Here is a 19,126-nt window from a genome sequence, read left to right as displayed (position 1 = left end):
TGTGTAATGTGTGAGACAAGAAATGGCACTCTGGCACAGTTTACAGGCCATAACACTCTCCTCCCCATGAACAGGTGCTGTTTAACAGGCTGAAACAGGGGATGTACGACAAGTTAGTGCAGTTAAAGATTTGGGGAGTCTTTCTTGGACATTAAAAATCAGAGAAAAGTAAAAGAGCTTTATAAGAGTACAAAAACATTTGTTGCATAAGGCCCCATTGTTCACATACAGAGGTTGCTCCTTCATCGCATGGTTAAATCCATGGTGTCTGACTCCTGATGTAAATATATTAACTGTAGCAGGAGTCTGTGTGGCCTCAGCAGGGGTGAATTAGAGTTCAAACTGGCAGAGAGAAATTTGAACCGGAGCCGTGTCTTATCTTCTTTGACTAAGGTGTGTGTTTGACTGAGTGTGTGTGTGCAGCAATTCCTCTCCTGATAATGAACGAGGGGTCAGGACATGAAATGAAGTTATAAAAGCTGTCAGCTGTGGGCTCATCTCTATTCCTGCAGAGTCCAGCAGACATGTGTTCAGCCGCGGGCTGGTAATTATACACTCTCCTCTCCTCTCCTCTCCTCTCCTCTCCTCTCCTCTCCTCTCCTCTCCTCTTTCCTATCATTAATTGTGTTTTGACATCTATCCAATCCGTGACTCACCGTCTCTTTCATGTCGATCTTCCTCACCTCTCTTGTTTTCTCACTTACTTTATTCCGCTCTCCAGCTAACCTTTCATTTATACCTCCCCCTCTGTGCTCCATCAGCTCTAAATTTTCTGATCCTTCACTGCAGCTTGACTCCATTTATTTTTGCCCCTCACCACCACAGTCAGTCTCTCACAGAGACCAGCAGGACTAATGTTCCTCTTTGGTCCTGGTTATTTTAGTTGGTTTGTGGAGTTTTTGATGTTGATGTCACAGATGGATGGATGTCTTTAAAACCACCTGTGCAGGACAACATCTCTGTATTTTTGTCATTCATGATCTCCATCTATTTTCATCTACTTATCCGGAGCCAGGTCGCAGAGACAGCAAGCTAAGTAAGGTGCTCCAGACATCCCTCTCTCCAGCAATGTCTTCCAGCTCCTCCTGGGGGATCCCGAGGCATTCCCAGGCTAGATGACATATATAATCTCTCCAGTGTGTTCTGGGTCTACCCCAAGGCCTCCTACCATATGGACATGTTCGAAACCCTCTAATGTAAGGCGCCCAGGAGGCATCCTGATCAGATGCCTGAACCACCTCAATTGGCACCTTTCAAAGCGGCAGCTCTCCTTCGAGCTCCCTCCTGATGTCTGAGCTCCTCACCTTATCGCTCTGGCTGAGCCCAGCCGCCCTGCGGAGAAAATTAATTTGGCCGCTTGTATCAGCGATCTCATTCTTTCGGTCACCACCCACAGCTCATGGCCACAGGTGAGGGTCAGAACATTGATAAACTGGTAAATTGAGAGTTCTTCCTTCAGGCTCAGCTCCCTCTTCACCAACAGTCCTGTACAATGCCTGCGCCACTGCTGATGCCGCAGCAAACTGCCTATCCATCTCACGCTTCATTTTACCCTCACTTGTGAACCAGACCCTGAGATACTTTAACTCCTTCCTGCGGTTTACCCTGTGCACTTTGTTATTTCCCCCTGCCAAACACTTCTTTGTCTATCAGAGGCTTACGCTATTCTTGCACACCATGCATCATCCTGTTCTCCTTTCTTTGCCTGTCCAAGAGACAAATCCCACGGGTTTAAATTAGCATTAGGCATGTAACTCCCCTGCATCTAAAACAGCCATAAGTCTCAAGCCAGTGTACATAAAGCTGAGCCTGTATTGATCCCGAGTAAAGTATCTGCTCTATCATCAGGCCTCGCATGGTCTCTTACAGGGTTTGGGAATTCTGCCTAAACCAACCAGGAAATCCTCCATCATCTCTGGTTACAGGCCTCTGAGCATCTGCTGAGATTACAGTTTCATGACAGTGTCCAATCACTTCATCACACCGACGTTTCTCTGAGGGGAGAAATCCGCTTCGTTCGCTGCACCGCATCAAAAGTAATTCAACCCCCTGAATCCCAATCCTTTCCCTGAATTTTCACCAGAAACTGCATGGTAGTTTGCCACATGTGCACCAGAGAGGAGAATGTACCTCATCGTTTTACAAGTTTACACTGATCATTACTCAGTCCTCAACAGAGAAGCACAAGATTTATATGTTGCATTTAGGGTTTAAGTATTTCTCTTTCCCGGAGCTGAATGTGCACACTTCCAGGAATGAATGAGGCGATGTGACGGTGAGGTCACACAGTCATCAGGGCTGTGATCAGGTTAGCAATGAAGGTGACACATCCACCTACAGACACTGGGAGCTCTGCCAGACAGCTACTGACACTCCAGCCACCTTTTACAGCCGGACCCAGCCGAGTGAACACGACATCACCCTGCTGTCTGTTCTGGCAGATGCTGGGTAATGCAGGCAAACTGGGCAGCATCTGTCCTGCCTTCACGGAGGCTACACAAAGTATCAGTGGTAGAGGCTTTTTGTGTTACCTGTTGTTTGTACTTGTGTTGGTTCAGAGGCTGTTTACTCATCATTTCCATATTTGGATGCAGGATATTCAGACATTGGTGTCCATATTTGTTCATCAAAGGCTTTAATATTTACCAGAACAATAATTTCTGCAGCAGAAACATCAAATATCTTTAGAACAGGCAATTTCCTCAACCATCTATTCCCTATATCCTTATGTGTTCCCACCCTGTTCCCTCGCTTAACCAGTGATTGGTCTCAGCCTCCATTATCGTGCAGGATGAAAGACAGCTTCATACAGAATAACACATGAAGGGAGGCCATTAGTCTACAGGCTTCAGACCAGAGGAGGAAGGAGGATATGGTTTAATGGACGCCTCTCCTACTGAGCTGTAGAAGGAAAAAAAAAAGAAGTCTTTCCATCTGTCTGTCTGTCTCTGTCTCTTCCTGGTTCATTCAGTATCATATCACTGGCGGTCAGTTTAGGAAGCAAGCGTATTGATTTGAATTTATATCGGAAAAGAATAAAAGACAAGCTGGGAAATAACATTTAGCGGTTTGAAAGGTTGAAGATGAGGTTTCATAGCTGGCATTTTGCTGGCAAATATAAATACATAAACTGGCATCTGCTTTCAAACGAGCCGTGTGGACAAATATCTGTGATGGAGAACTGAAATACAAAGGATGCAAGCTGAAGGGACGCTTTTATTGCCTGGGCGCTGTGTCTTTGAACATGAACTCCTTTGTGATATGGCTTCTGAATGAGAATAATTGCAGGCTAATTGTGAAGCTGTCAGAGGGAGAGTGACTTGACTTTTAATGTTAGCCACTCTCTATTTGCCTTCCAATTTTGTTCCTGATGGATCCCAAATGGGAGTATTTCTCTTTCTTTCTCTCTGTTTTTCTATTTTGCGATGTTTTCTTTCCTCTGCTCTGTCTCTTCTTCCTCGCTGGCTTCATGCCCACATATTGAATGCCATATTGTGAGAGCAGAACCTTGTTTATCCGTGGCTGTGTTTGACAAACCTTTCCCATTTCCATTATAAAGCTCCAGGCACTGACGAGAAAACCAAGGCCAACTTCTAGCATTTGCACTCAAGGTCACCTCTGCTTTCTCAGCACACACGACTCAATTCAAAGGCTCAAAAAGCCTGTGTGCTGTTGACATGCTCCTATAACAGCTGCACACAAATATTGATGCTCTTCTGGGCTCCTCTGTGATTCTGAGCTGGATTTTACAGCATTGTCAGCTCAGATCAAAACCTGGAGTGTATGACACATTAAATAAATATCGGAGTGTAGATATAAATGTGTCTGTCCGGTGTCTTACCTCTGTGTGTGGCATAGAGAGCAGCGAAGGTGACGACAAAGAAGGTGGTAGAATACTTCCCAGCGTTCACCAGGTGAGGGAAGGCCCTCTTGGTGTCACGGTAACGCCTCAGGCATTGGATGAAGCGAAACCAGGCGGGCAGACATTGGATGATGGCACGCAGACCGTACGAGTAGCTGTGGCATACATGGTCACCAGGGTCTGGAATAAAATAAAAACAATAATAAGTGCATGATTACGTTATAATCTCCTGTTCTTGTTCTCTGTCTTTTCTCCAACACATTGTCCTCACAACACTCTCCTTCACTTAGAGAAGCTAATCATTATGAGAGTCACATGGCGACCTCTGTGCGGCCAAACATTTCCGATCCATTAGCTCCATGTTAATTGGCTGCGTGGAGGCCGAAGTGTCACTGTTGGTGGGGTGGACGGACAGCAATTAAAATCTTATTCACATCACATCTCCTGACAGTGCAGCTCAACTGTCTGGCACAGAGTCAACTTAGTCTAAAACATTTACAACCAAAAGGTTTTGCTCTTTATCTGCACATTATGACGCAATGTAGTATGAACACAACTATTAAAAATAACTTATATTCAAATACATAAACCATCAATCTGTAATGTGTAGTGCATTCAAGGATTTTTTTTGTTTTTATTTAAGCATTGCAGTTTACTGTAGGCCTGTCATAACAATTATGTTATTGACTTATCAAGGTCAGCAAAAACGATTGAGGTCATGTCTATATGTTGTACAATATTAGCCTTGTGTTTACATTACTGTTTGTTTACTAGAGCTGCAACGGTTCATCAATTAGTTGTTAACTATCAAATTATTCCCTAACTAATTAATAATACAATAATTAATTGGTTTTAGTAGTTTTTTTTAAGAAGAAAAAAAAGTCAAAATTCTCTGATTAGTTAGGACGTCATCTTGGGCTTTGGGAAACATGTTTTATCATTTTTTCTGACATTTTACACACCAAAAAACGTATCGATTTATCGAGAAAATAAGTGGCAGATAAATTAAAAAAATTAAAATAATTGTTTGTTGCAGCCCTATTGTTTACTTAAGGATGACACTGACATTTTAGCCAACATGATGCCAGAATAAACATCAGGGCTTTCCTGACCACTGTAAGACTTGGATGCAAGACGTTACAACACTGAACAGGAAAAAAATGCTATCATTTCTGGTCACGCTGCTTCAGTCATCACGCCTGGTCTCTGTGTCTCTCTTTGAGTTTCACCGTGTATAATGCTCAGCTCCTCAATACACAAACACATATTGATTTAGGTTTGATTTGTTTAGAATATATATATATATATATATATATATATATAGTTTAGAATATATATATATATATATATATATATATATATATATATATATATATTCAACATTCCTATTCCAATGTCTGAATATTCTTAACAATTAAAACTTCACTGCTCTTTCAAAAGGTGTACTTGCATTATTATAGTATTATCATTATGTCAGTGCCATAAAATGGTCTTAAAATGACAATAATATCATTTTTTGTGATTATTTCTGGGCCAATATATCATCCACCGAAAGAAGTTATGGTGACAGGCCGAGTTTATTGTATGTTTGTTTTTTCACAGGCCCCATCTGTGTTTACTCACAGTTAGTATATTTTCCTTAAATTTTCTTTTCAAAAATCCCCTGAGAATAGTCATGAACTCTGCATACAGCTGATGTTTCTACGTATACAACATGTGAATACAGCAAAGTCCATTCTTCCAGTAAAAAGTAAACAAAAGACAACGATTCCCTCAGGACTGCACGTATATATTATATACAATTATTACTCCTAAGGGAATGTTGGAGAAACAGTGAGTCTAGAAAGACTTTGATGATTAGAGGCTGAAACCAAAACATTCTCTTCAATGTTTCATAAAATGAAAAGTATGCTCAGGAATCCAACGCTTTTAGCTCACTTACAAAAGTGTTGTATTTTCAAGTATTCTGGGGGGTTTTTTTCATTTTTTTTTTCTATTCACCTTCTCATCCTTCAGGGTCTGTTCACAGACAGAAGTACAGAGGACACAAAGTTAAAGATTAAGCCATTCTAACCATGGATTCATGTCTCACCTTTAAACTTGGGCAGCAGGCCCTTACTGTTGCTCCACTGCAGCTCAAAGATGTAGTAGCAGATGAGATACTCCAGGTCCATCAGAACAACCACCAGAGAGTTGAGCTGATCGGCCAGCCAGAAGTCTGCGAACTCCACCCGGTGAAACGGTGCTGTGAAGACGCGAAACTGGACACAGACGAAAAGAGTTTATCTCTTAATTTTTCAGAATATTTACAACTTAATGAGTTCAACGTGAACTGGAACATTCATTAGTGTAAATTGGGAAGAGTTTGGAAAAGCAACAAAAAACATACCAATTCCTCATTTATAGAAAAATGTTGGCCGACCTCACTGCTACAGTACATTCTGATTGTTTGTATGTGCTTTCAACACTGGGACTGAATTAGTCAACAATTAATTAGTGTGTAATTGTCGCAGTTCATCAGTAGAGAAGTGCAAAGCAGGGAGCAACCTCTATTAATGATCTGTAACACACAAAGGGATTGAGCCTCTAGACTACCTTATCAGCACACCACAGGACAACCTAATGAGTCACGCTTTGTGTCTGTGTGTATGTATCTGTGTATTTTGTGTGGCACTGCTCGCTGCTGTACGACACAAACACATGAAGTGGCTGGCAGCGTTTTGTAGCGTGCTTTGGCTTCTATGGGCATGTTATTTAGGATATGACTTTTGGCAGGAGTTCAGTTATTGACCGCGCTTTGTAAAATGATCCAATGCTGCTCGACTCTTTCCATTTACCCCCCCGGCCACATCTGACATTCAGGAGTGACTGTACAACTCTCTCCATGTACACTTTCAGACAAACCCCACACACACACACACACACACACACACACACACACACACTCTACTGCCACCGAAAATGTCAAAGAATATTGATCTTTTTCTTTTACACATACCAGCTCACTGCATATTTCTCTTAACCTGCCAATCAAAGTCTGTATTGATCAAGTGGCCATCTCACCTAAACCCCCACTATCTGTCCGGACGTCTCAAGGCTAAGCCCCCTGCAGAGATGTGGTTAGGTTTTCATTTCTTGAGCAAACACTAGTAATCCAGGTGCTGGCTCTGCAGTTTGTCCTATGATGAAATATTTGTCCTCTGTCTGCTGTTTATTGTCAGAGGTAATTAGCACATCTGGCACGGAGACAACAGACTGTTTGTTCCAATAAAACTACAATTTCTCCTGAAACATCCTTAATCACTTATTGCTTATTCCACGAGGCAATATGTATGACAACCATGAAGAACAGTTAATATCAGCTCTTATTCTGCGCAGGTTGTTACGATTACTGAGGACCAATCAAGACTGAGGCTGATTATGGAGCCACATCAGTGGAGGAGGGCAGAGGGAGTGTTGCTGAGGCCTGTGGGGAGCTGTGAAGGAAAGGACACGAATATGAGGAGGGGGGTCTGCTGCTGCTGGGGGAGAGGCAGGGAGGAGGAGGATGAGGAAGACAAGGAAGAGGAGGAGGGACAGAGGAGCTCAGGGCATCAGCATACTGATAGATCTATGCCTGTAATGATTGCACAGTCACAACCTCCACCTCCCCTGGGACGAGGCTGCATTCTATTATCCCTCAACCCTCTGCCCTCTGTCTCGCTACAACCCCCTCCCCACACACACACACACACACACTCACTCACACACCCTCACGCGTGCAGCCCTGTAGCTTGGCATAGACAAAGAAGAGTCACATAGGAGGGTTTTGTAAACATGAGGCTTGAGATGGATATCTGAATTGTACATGCATTCATTGTGTGAAATACAGATATACACACACACACACACACACACACACACACACACACAAATTCAAATTGAGTCTGCCGCACAATACCCTAGCTTCCAATTAGCAATAGAGACAAGTAGCTCCCACAAACCCATCTTTGATTGTTTTCCTGGGCCTCAGTGACCACATTTCAGTAACCTGTCATCCCACATATTAAAGGCCGAATGAGCAGGATCCTCCTTAAAAATATATACAGACTAATACAAAAATATTCCCTCTCAATCATCACTTGTGACTCACTAGAAGAGTTAGGCTGTGTATGTTTCTGCAGAGACTCTGCCCTCTGCCTGTATTTTCTGGGCATCAATCTTTTGTCGGCAGTGGTGTTTAGACCTCAGTCAACAACAGTGCGCAGGGTGTTAGGGTGGAACTCTAATAACGCATTACACTAGGACATGAGTATCAATTTTCAGTACTCTACCCACCACTGGCAACCAGGTGCCAAATCATAAGCACAAATCCTACTCACTCTGCCTTTACATTTAAAAGCATATCTCCAGTCACTTTAACTTAAGATGACTGTGACTGTCTATGACTCTTCACTTCTGTGGCAGAAAGTTTGTATGAGATTCTGCCAAAAGGTCAAATACAGTTTTGTATTATATGACACAAAAACTGATGGCGATACTTATTTCTTTGGAACACCATACATCTGCATAATTATAGGATGTTTTCTGACAGTATTTTGTGGATTTAAGTTTGGAAATATGATTTTGTTTAAGATCAGAAAAGAAAAAGAAAGATGCTATTTATTTTACCAAAAGGAGATTAACACCAGGGAATCAATACAAGGAAACTGAAATGCATTTCTTTACATGTCCCTCCTAGATACTACACACACAGCACACACGTATTTTAGAGAGCTCATAGCACAGGGTCAGCCATAGTAGGGCATCCCTGGAGCAGTTTTGGGGGTTTGGTGTGTTGCTCAGGGCACCTCAGCAGCGCCCAGAAGGTGAACTGGCACGGGCAGAGTAAAATAGAGTCAGGGTAAACTTCTGCTTTGTTTTTTTGTCTTAAAGTACACATGCTCTGCAATTTTGCGGACATAAAAATAACCACTATTGTCTTTAAAACAAATGACTACAGATTATAACTATACATTAAACCTGGATCATATTTAATCCTCAGCCCACATTCTGAACAGGTATCTCACATCATCTCATCTTATTTGCATTTGGTTCATTTTGTTGTGTTAGTCCTCTAAAGCTTTAGCTACTGCTGTCTCAGCAGCTGTCTTATCTTTGTGTATCGATGAACCTTGACTGTTTGGCTCATTTATCCAGTTCGAAATTTCAGTTGTTCAAAGACAGTATGATTGGTGCCACCAAAGTTCAAACATCATAATTGTAATTCTTTCAAAATAAAGTAGCAGAGATGTAAAAAGAAATGTTCCAATAAATAAATGAGCGGACTGACCAGCAGCTTGAGGAGCCAGAAACGTGATTTGTAGTAGCAGGTCTTGAAGGGGTTAATGAGGAAAAGCACCATGAAGCCATAAAGGATGAGCGGGTTGACCTGCATGGGGAGGTAGGTGTACTCTGAGTAGAGACAGGACAGGATGCTGAGACACCATAACACACCCAGGAAACCAGCAATCTGCAGCACACAGGGGAGAAACAGAAGAGACTGGCATTAAAAGAAAGCAATTTTGACACATTATCACAATTAACTAGGCGATCTGAATAATTCTGTGCAAATTAGGTTGTGTTTTGTTATTTCAGAGTGTAAATAAATCCATGTGGACATTAGGTATGTGCTGTTTCTGCTGAATGACATAAACAGTAATGTATTCCTTGAATGTGGATTACCCTGATGACTAAACAACCCCATTCATTCCTTCTACATTTTGTATGATCACTCATATAAATCAGAAAATGTTGTTTTTCATACAGAGATAAAGTTTATTTTCTTTGGTAGTTTTCATTTGTTCCCCCATTCTGACCTCAAACAGGTGTTGGTGTGAAAGGTTATTTCGGGGATTGATCTCAAAGATGAGGACATGGTTGACTCCGGCCTGTCTCCATCCATAAGTGTTGATGCCCAACAGGAAGAGGAACTGGATCAACAGGAAACCGCCTCGATAGATTCGCACCAGCGGCCAGATGTTCTCGAAGCGGATGAACACAGCACCTAAAGATAAAAAACCCTCAACTGTCTGCTTGATAACACATCTGAAGGGAAAACAACCATAAAACCTGTCAATAGGTCTCCCTATTAATCTTAAACAGTCCACCAAAACTGCCCGTTATCTCACCGTGACACATTACAAATCGTGCAGGAGTCAACAGGATATGAAAAATATATGAATCTAGATGTTTGTGTGACTTACCAGAGAGAATGAAGGCGATGGCAAGAATGATAAAGAAGCCGCAGTAGAGACCCACACGAAAGGTTGTCCAGGCCAAAGCAGGCTGAACCGGCATAGAGGGATGCAGAAAAACATTGTTAATTCATAATGATCATAATAGTAATTTATAAGATACCTAACCACTGTACTGTACATGTAAACAACCTCACAGATGCTGTATATGTATATTCCAATCATTCAACAACTTCTGAATCAAATGTGTCTCTGTATAAAGCTCTGACTCCTTTTATCTGCCTAAATATATTTATTAGACACATGGCTGCAGGGGAAATGGAGAGATCAATAGACACATATCGCAATTCAAGTCAGACATTAATTAATGCATTAATATCAGTAGATATAACGTAGGGGGGTAAAGTGCCACTAGCCTCGATTATTTCTGAAAGATATCCTGTTCAACAATGGAAAGACACTTATAAAATCAATACTAAAGGCTCTCATGGTTTCTCTCTCTTTGTCTCTTCCCATCTTCCTCCCTTTCTCCATTTCTCCCATAACAAACCTATCACCTTTTGTTTTTAACCTTTATTCACCACCAGCATAACAGCTTCACACCAATATTACAGTAAGATGAATGCAAACATTATTCTTGCTGGGCACGCGCAACAAATTTGTATTCAGGTAATTTAATACTGTAGAGGGGAAGATGCCTTGTGAGAGTGAAAATATGACACACATTTATTATCTCTGCAAGGCGTTAGCCTAGAGGGAATCATGTGGTTGTGTGTGTGTGTGTGTGTGTGTGTTAAGTGTGTGTATCCATCTGTCTGCAGCTAATCTGGCAAACTACTGGACCAATCAACCTCATATTTTGTGTGCGACATTTTAGCCTTCGTCATGCCTCAAAAACTGACATCCATTAAAAAGTTTGGTTTCATTTGAACTGGGGCGTCTGCAGATTAATTTCATACCTGACATGTTGTGATCATACAGTCTATGGTTGTGATCCACTAAAGTTAGAAACAATATTAGATGAATTAGTCCCTGTTTTTGTTATCTGCACAGCTCTCCAGTTTTGTTCTGCCCAGCGTATGGCATCATACCACACCAGGAGCATTTTAGAAGCATAGCGTTTTGCCTGCCCAATTTTGCAAACTTGCAGATTTGGATGATTTGGCAATTTTACCTTGAAATTTGTGGTTCTTCCACAAGTAAGTAAGCAGGCAGTGTAGCCTACTTCAAAGTGTTTTTTCTTATTTGTTTATTGTTGTTATTTCCTACTTTGTTGTGCTGTAGCCCACAGTCAATTAATACCATTAAAAGTCAAGTTATAGGTGACATGGATCAAAGATTTGTGGCTGTGTTTTAGTTTTAAGAAAAATACCTTTATAATCCTAATTACCTGTATCAATATTTCACATACGGTGCCTATTAGCAGGAGAAATTGATCTGCTCTGTGCAACGCGGCGTGACTCCGTCAAAAATAGTCTAAGCATGTATTTTCATTAGTTTATGGGCCGTTTCTGGCACGCTCCTGGAATGCACTGTGGCACCACTGCTGAAATGATAAGAATTATCTAGAGCAGCTGCGTTTGGCCCAAGCAGCTGTCGGGCGAGGATCTACACTCTACTATGTGAACTTATCTAGTTTTCATTGTATCTTAGTTTAAAGTTATTTTGTTTTAGTTTACAGCCTCCCTGCCTACTCTGACAATATATCAATAAATCAATCACATACTAAAGATAAAAAAAATGGTTGATATAATAAGACTGTCATATCTCTCATATCACTGATTGATTTCCAGTACAACAGGCTGTACTTCTGACCTGAGCTGCCCCCAGTGGAGGAACTCTCAACCTCTTCATGGCCTTCTGACGATCTCCACCCTCCAGCTCTGTGGTGACGATGGCCTATGCACACACACACAAACAACAAACAAACAACAATTGTTTTATCATATTGTTGTAGTGAGGATGTGTGTGTTTCAGCATAAGCAGGCACCTCTGTCTCGGAGATGAGCTGTGTGATCTTCTTGCAGGTGTAGAAAGGCGCCACCTCCACATGAGCCACACGCCAATCGGCCCCACGAGGAGTATCCAGGATCTTGTCATGTTTCTTCAGGATTTTACGGAAACCAGTGAAGTTCAGGTTCTGCGGACGGCAATGAGGAAACAACTGTTATATACAAGACAAACAGATTGGCAGGTTTATTTATTCCAAACAAACTGCTGCAGGAAATATGAAGACAGATTTATTTATATGAAAATGTTAGTGATTGTAAAGATTGCTTTCTTCCATATTTCTACAATAAAACTTTTCAACCTTGACTCAGTCTTTTAATTCAGGTGTGTCTGAGAATGCGTGAGTGTACGTAATGATACCTGGTAGTTTTGGAGCAGGATGAGGCTGAGGTAGAACTCGCTGAAGGCTAACTTCAGGTCCTTGATGTTGTGGTGTTTGCAGCGCTCTTCCTGCGACAGGTGGAACATTGTCTTGCGCCTCCGCAGGCCGGGTGGAGCGTTGCTCTCGCGCTGAGCGTCCAGAGAAGACTGCAGCTCATTCTGGAGTGTGGCAGAACGTCTCTGGGCTTCAGCAAGCTTTTCTACAGGAGGAAGACAATAACATATAATTAAAAGAGGTTTCAGATTTTCCTATGGCTTAATGTTGCTTATTATTGTGGTGCTTACAATGCACCACATTCACACATTTTATTTGTCCCCCCACTTGGAAGTTGCGATGAACAGCTGAATTCACTGTTCCTACTTGGTAGGTACTGTTGTAATTGTGTTGTTGGTTTTGATTATTTCAATTCATTTAAATTTTACTGCCTGGGAGGGACATTTTTTAAAGTAATACTTATACTAAAAACTAATATTTTGTTTAACATGGCTTTTCCACATAAATTCTGAAAAGGTGCTAGAAGCAGATTTATTCTTTCTCTCTCAGTAAGACATTTGCTTGTGGTAGGTTTCACTTTCGCTTTCTGCAGCACCTTGTGTGCTAGGGTTGACCAGTGACAGTGCAGGGCGTATCAAGATGGCTAGCGTTAGCATTAGAGGAAACATTAGAGAGACTCAGTCATACGTGTTTTAGCCTCAGTCAGATGAGGAGTCTGTTGTGCACCAAAATCTGCGACTAATAGTCATATCAGAATGGCTTAGTGTTGTTAGCATCCTTTATTTATATTGTTTGTTAGCTTGTAGGCTAACTGGTATTGGCTGACACTGCAGTAGTGTTTGTGAAACATACAATGATATCTGCTACAATGGCATTTTTGGTAGACAGTGGAAGGAAACTCCAGGGTCTGGTATGCATCTAAAGACCTCAAATGCTACCATGTTTGCTGTCAAAACTTTTACTCATGCAAACTCTCTGTAAACTCTGTCTCTGTGCTGACAAGTCTGCTCTGCGCTGGAGGTTTCAGGTTTCTTTGCTGGTGTTGTGTGTCTGTTTCCCAGACGATATGTGTTTCCCATAGTAGAAAATGGGCTTTCGTATTAGTGATGTACCTAATCTAGCTTACTGAGCATACGTTTTGAATCTCAAATTTAAGGGACGTGCACAGACATCGCCCCCTTCAGTAGAGGAACGTGAAAACACCTCTCTTGTGACAAACTCTGCACAGATACAAGTCAGTAAAGTGATGGATGAACATTTTAGGGGACATGAACATGAGAGCATAACAAAAATGAGGGTTGTGAATTAATATTATCAAACTGCATTAGAAAACAGAGTGAATTCTGTTAAGCTAACAGTTCCTCACTCTGTTAAACCTGTTCTGGTCATCTAACCATCATCCCTGAGGGAGGAAAGAAGTGCCCTTTAGTCTGGTTTTTGCCTGACAAAATGCAGGTAAGTGACGTCAACTAGCTGCTTCAGCTTGACCCCAGCGATCTCGGTAGAGGACAGGTCTCAAAAACGAGCAATTACAGAGAAAGTGACAGCTGAAAGAAAAAATCTTTTATACAGCCCGTCTCCTCTGCTCTCCTCTCCTGCTGTCTGTTCCAGGAAGCGGAGGCATGGAGACTATTAGGCTGAGCTGACATGTAAATGCTGCAGAGGGAGAAACCATTATGTGGGTCAGAGATAGGTTAATATACCCAGAGAGAGAGGGGGAAGGAACCACACAGGGCCTGGGCAGTAACCCGCATTTCATTAATTTCTCGTGCACTTCTACCTGCTTTTCCAACAAAGATTATCCCTCATTTTAGTACTGCTTCTTCAGTCATAACAGGTTCAGTCACTGAACAATGAAACCCTTGTCTTTTCTTGACCCTTTACTCTCTCCCATTCTCCTTTTCCTTCTATTCTTATGTATGATGTGCTAAAAACAGAAGTACAGATAGGAAGTTTTTGTGAAGTCTAGTGAAAAAATATGATGGAGTTGCTGACTGCATTAACCCATCAATCTGTGGACTTACCTCAAATTACCTGAATGCACCATGGCTTTGAGCTGGCCAATGTCATGATTTATTTTTAGGTTATATTCATACTAGTTAAGTGGCTTTGGCTCAAAGCTTGTGTTTACTTGTTTTCTGAAACTTGCAAGTCATGCCCACTCCTTCAGTGACTTGCAGTTCTTCCAGCTGGTGTGGAAACCATTAAATAAATAGATCTGGAGTCATAATAAGAATACTGATATCTCCTTGCTGTGCTGTTTGTGACAGCGGTCTGATAACACACCAAATATGATTTGGTTTGAAGCATAGTGGCAGCCTCTCAGTCTGGGGAGCTGAGGCTCCAAACGCTGCTCCTCTGTTCTAAACTGGGAAAAGCAGCAGTGATGATGTGGAGGGCTCGCTGGTGACTTTCACACTTTGTTGCTTCAACACACCCACACATTCTCCAGATATCACACCACCTTCCACAGAGGAACGCTTCTTTGACATCTAAATTCACAGTAATCCCTCTACTTGACTCGTGCAGGCTGTCACAGCAATGCTTGGATGAACGCTTGACAACAGCAGGCGGCATGACAAAAGTCAAGACCCTGCCCGACTGCCACAAGTAGATTTGGATTAAATCTGAGGAGGCACTTCACAACAGAGGACATGGATGAACAGTTCGTGTGAGTGGGGCTAATGGACCTTAAACAGACAGGTGTTGGTAGCTTAGGTTTCCACTGGTGTGGGTTTAGTGGGGAAATTTAAGGAGCCTGTTGTTCTTCCTCAGCTTTCAGGATGAAAGGATATTCCGATAAACAGCAGTCTGCAAAAATGTCTTTGATGTGTGTTTCACCCATCAAGACGAAAGTGTTGTCCAACAAGCTGGATTTCAGCGCAATGCAGCAGAATGGCTTTGAGAGGTCAAGGACCCCTTTCACAGGGAGATACAGAGGGAAAGAGCTATGTGGAGGCAAGTGTCTTATGTAAAGTCAGCACACGATTTATCTCCATCTATCCACCGCTCTCCCTCTCTCACAACCTATCCAGGTTTTTCAAACTACTACACACTATACACACGGTAACTGGCATCAGATAAAGCTGCCTGTCGGACACAAATTTCCTCCTGTGTGTGGAGGATAAACAAGATGCCTGAGAGCAGGAAGAAGAAGATGATGTTTTCATACACAACATTTAACCAACCTCACAGCTTATATCTGCTGAAGAGATGGTGACTCACTGGCTGTAATACTGATATGATGTGACTCTGCTGTCAACAGACTTGCACAAGTCACATGTGGCACTGACAACATCAGAAATGACAACTAAGTGTTGGTTTTGTTCTAATTCTTGTTCTGTTTTTATACATATAGAAAGACACTAACGTATACAGAAACAAAATAAAACACCTCACAACTCTGAGGACTATTTTGATGTTTCATTAGCAAAAGAAAGCTATTTGACCCTGTTAGCAGACCCTCATCTACCCAAATAATGTAGTTAAGGGTAAGAGTTAATATTATATGGATTCTTTGGACAACGATATTTGCTGATATCACAAAGTCTGCAACGACAGGATTTTGATTCAATTCAGGGGCCTGTGATTGATATAAGATGATATCATATGCCTGTTTAACACAATCAGTTTATATCAACTCACAAAAAAGCAATATATGATTTGACCGTTTTACTACTGAGCTCTTCCAGACATTTAAATAAAAAAACAAAACAAAAAAACAACAACAATCTATTCTTTATCATAAAAAGTACACATTCTGTTGTTCACTATAGTGCAGGCATCTGACCAAGCAGCAGCCTGTGGGCCTGAAAAAATGAAGCCAATGTGAAAATGCCAAAAACTGCAGTTCTCTGAATCCCCACAGACCCCCGTGTTGAGATGCCCAACTTACCAGTGGAAATAAACATGTTTACAACCTGGTACAGAAATAGTTTTGGTCTCTATAACTAATTTCTCTCTTCATGACAGCTCTAAAGGGGGTACTTTTTTATAAAAGTCACCCATTTATATTTTATTAAGGCTTAAAGTTATGCATAATTAAGGGCGGGCCACTTTGAGTGACAGGCTGTCCTCATTGTGTCCTCAGCTTCTCAGTCAGATCTACCCTTCCCTCTTCCACAGCACCAGCCTCTTGCCCAAATATGATCACTTCTGGTTCCAAAATAGGATGCAAGGGCCAAAAATGCCGAACTTGAGACTTCAAAACATCCATAAACCACTGGGTGATGTTGCAGTAGCTACGTCCATTATTTTTGCAGTCTATACATCTCACACGTTAATACCAGCACGAGCACAGGGGTCAACATCATGTTTCTTTTCAGGCACCTGGCCAGTTTTGTTTGCATATGTCATTTGCTTTGTCTGTTGACTGATCTTTACTCTGAAATCCAAATTATTCCCACACTGCTGATTTATACTTGCAAAGGGAATAAATATCCTCATCGTCATTTTCTCGTCAGCTTGCCATTTTCTGCCTGGCACTAGGCTGCTAGCACTTTTTGAATGTTTTGCAAGGAGGTGTGCTTGGACAGAAATGGTGACAGAAATGGTGACATAGGCTGTCCGCAAATGTCCGCACTTTACCACACTTGCAGACTCGCGGACTTCGCGGGCACGTTCACAGGAAGTCCGGGAGTGCTTAGGGCTGTCCAAATCCACAATTCATTCAGTTTACAAGGGGCCTCAAGTGGACTTTCTGTGGACTTAAGAGAGTCCCCTTGGGGTGCAGACTTCAGCAGACTACATTGCTATACTACACTAGTTTAATTACCCACAATTCATTGCAATACGGACGTGATGTTTTCATTTTTCCAAATTGCTGACAGAAAACACACACACAAAACACAAAACCCCATAAACTTATTATAAATTGTAATATTAAAATGTTACTTGAATAATGTCGGCCAGATATAAAATTCAACAACATCATGATACAGAAATATGTAATAGTATAGGCTATGGAGATAATCAATATGCATTTTAATATTGCAGCCTAGCATTCAAGTAGCGACGTTACAAATTTAACTGCATTTCTCAGTAGTGAGGTGGTAACGTCACTACTTTCTGAGTCAAAAAGCTTTTCAGTAGCCAAGTTAATTAAATGACTGAGTAGCGTGGTAGTGTCCACAAAAGCTACAAGCTCTTTTTTCCAAGAAAAGCTCTGAAGTGCAGCCGAGGTTTTTTCTGCGGAGGTCTGGATAAAAGTAACGACAATAGAACTGATGATAAGTAATGTGACTGACGCCAAGGCATATAGATGAGGGAAGCACTTCCGTATGACATCACATACTAATCCTTCAGTTTATTCTGTCTGCTGCTTAGCTGTTGGCTGTTCTTGGCAAGACCCGCCCTACTCTGCCTCTGATTGGCTACATTGCACTTCTTGACGCATCTTTTACGTGTCTTGCCCATAGACTGTACATATGTAGTGGATTTACAGTGAACACTAGAGAAACAGACACAACAGGGGCCAAGAAAAGAGCCAGAGGGACAGGGAACAGTATTAAGCAGGAAGAGAGTAGAGAGGAGAGAGTGACATACTGATGTCACATGTAATTTGCAGGACATGTTCATGTTCTAGTGTCTCCCGGAAAAGAAAACTTTTAATTTAGGTCTGTTATTTTTATTGTTTATATAACTGTCTTTTATTTATTTTGGTTTTATTGACTGAAAAATATCTTTTGGAATTGGGTTTCTGAATTACTGGCAGAGCCAGACAGCCTACTGAAAGAGGCCAAGACAGAGAGATGCATTAAGTAGGAAGAGGAGAGAGAAACCAGTAGGCTGACTGATGATGTCATGTTATTGGACGACATGTTCAAATGTCACAAAGCCTTCAAAAATGTAATTTAAGTCTGTTATTTTATAATAAATAGTTCAACTGAACATGTTTTGGTCTGCTTATTTGTCTGGTTGTCATTTTTTCTCATCAATAAGATAACCCTGATTTGACATAAAATAAAAAAAATACAAGTAGCTTTGCAAGTATCAAGCTGCTTTTGCCATTTTCTTGTAGCTTAGCTTGCTACAATTCTCAGGGTGTATGTAGTGAAACTTCATTTTGATGTACAGTAACTGGTAGCTTAGCTCACTACACTTTCCAATCAGCTAGCCCGAAAGTGATCATTACACCCCTGATAATAAACACATATGAGTGTTTCTTAATGTATTTGTCAACAACTATGATTCCTCCTGAGGGGACCGATGAACAGGTAATGAATGACAATATTGTAAAACATATTTGTAATAACATAAATAACATATGTCTTCATGTGAGAAGTTTTAATAGTTGACATGTACTGTACATTAATAAACACAAATCTACACACACACTGCTCTGTCCTGAACAGAGCAACTATGTTGTCTTTATCTGCAGCAGATAATGGATAAGGGCAATAAAAGACGAGTTAACAGGACGTGGCCTCTACAGCAACAGCAGCAAGCTTCTAGAATAAGTCAGTAACCAGGACGTGCACTGTTGTTAGAGGAAAAAACATTTGAGGATCAAAGTTTCTTCAGTGCTTCAGTAAATCAACCTTCTGCTAACAAGACTGGCAATGATTCATATCTTGTTTGTTCACTACTCTCGCCATCAATCTGCCATTTATGTCCCATCATTATGAGCTGGAACTATCTTGCCAGTCAACCTTGGCCCTCAGC

The 19,126-nt window shown here is 41.4% G+C and overlaps 1 protein-coding gene across 1 annotated transcript in view; it reads right to left on the bottom strand.

The window, feature by feature from the left end:
* Positions 1–19,126, bottom strand: part of xpr1a (xenotropic and polytropic retrovirus receptor 1a) — a 95,333-nt gene that overhangs the window by 10,370 nt on the left and 65,837 nt on the right. Inside the window, exons 4-11 of the mRNA XM_050054275.1 lie at positions 12,448–12,668; positions 12,068–12,217; positions 11,893–11,976; positions 10,087–10,168; positions 9,700–9,887; positions 9,174–9,353; positions 5,955–6,123; positions 3,842–4,042 (exon numbers count right to left, since the gene is read on the bottom strand). Of these exons, the coding sequence (XP_049910232.1) occupies positions 3,842–4,042; positions 5,955–6,123; positions 9,174–9,353; positions 9,700–9,887; positions 10,087–10,168; positions 11,893–11,976; positions 12,068–12,217; positions 12,448–12,668 (1,275 nt within the window). The remainder of the gene's footprint in view (positions 1–3,841; positions 4,043–5,954; positions 6,124–9,173; positions 9,354–9,699; positions 9,888–10,086; positions 10,169–11,892; positions 11,977–12,067; positions 12,218–12,447; positions 12,669–19,126) is intronic.

This window comes from Epinephelus moara, chromosome 10 (assembly GCF_006386435.1).
Source record: "Epinephelus moara isolate mb chromosome 10, YSFRI_EMoa_1.0, whole genome shotgun sequence".
NCBI classification, from domain to species: domain Eukaryota; kingdom Metazoa; phylum Chordata; class Actinopteri; order Perciformes; family Serranidae; genus Epinephelus; species Epinephelus moara.
Note: the sequence above shows the minus strand (reverse complement) of the source record. Positions and strands in the feature narration are given on the sequence as shown.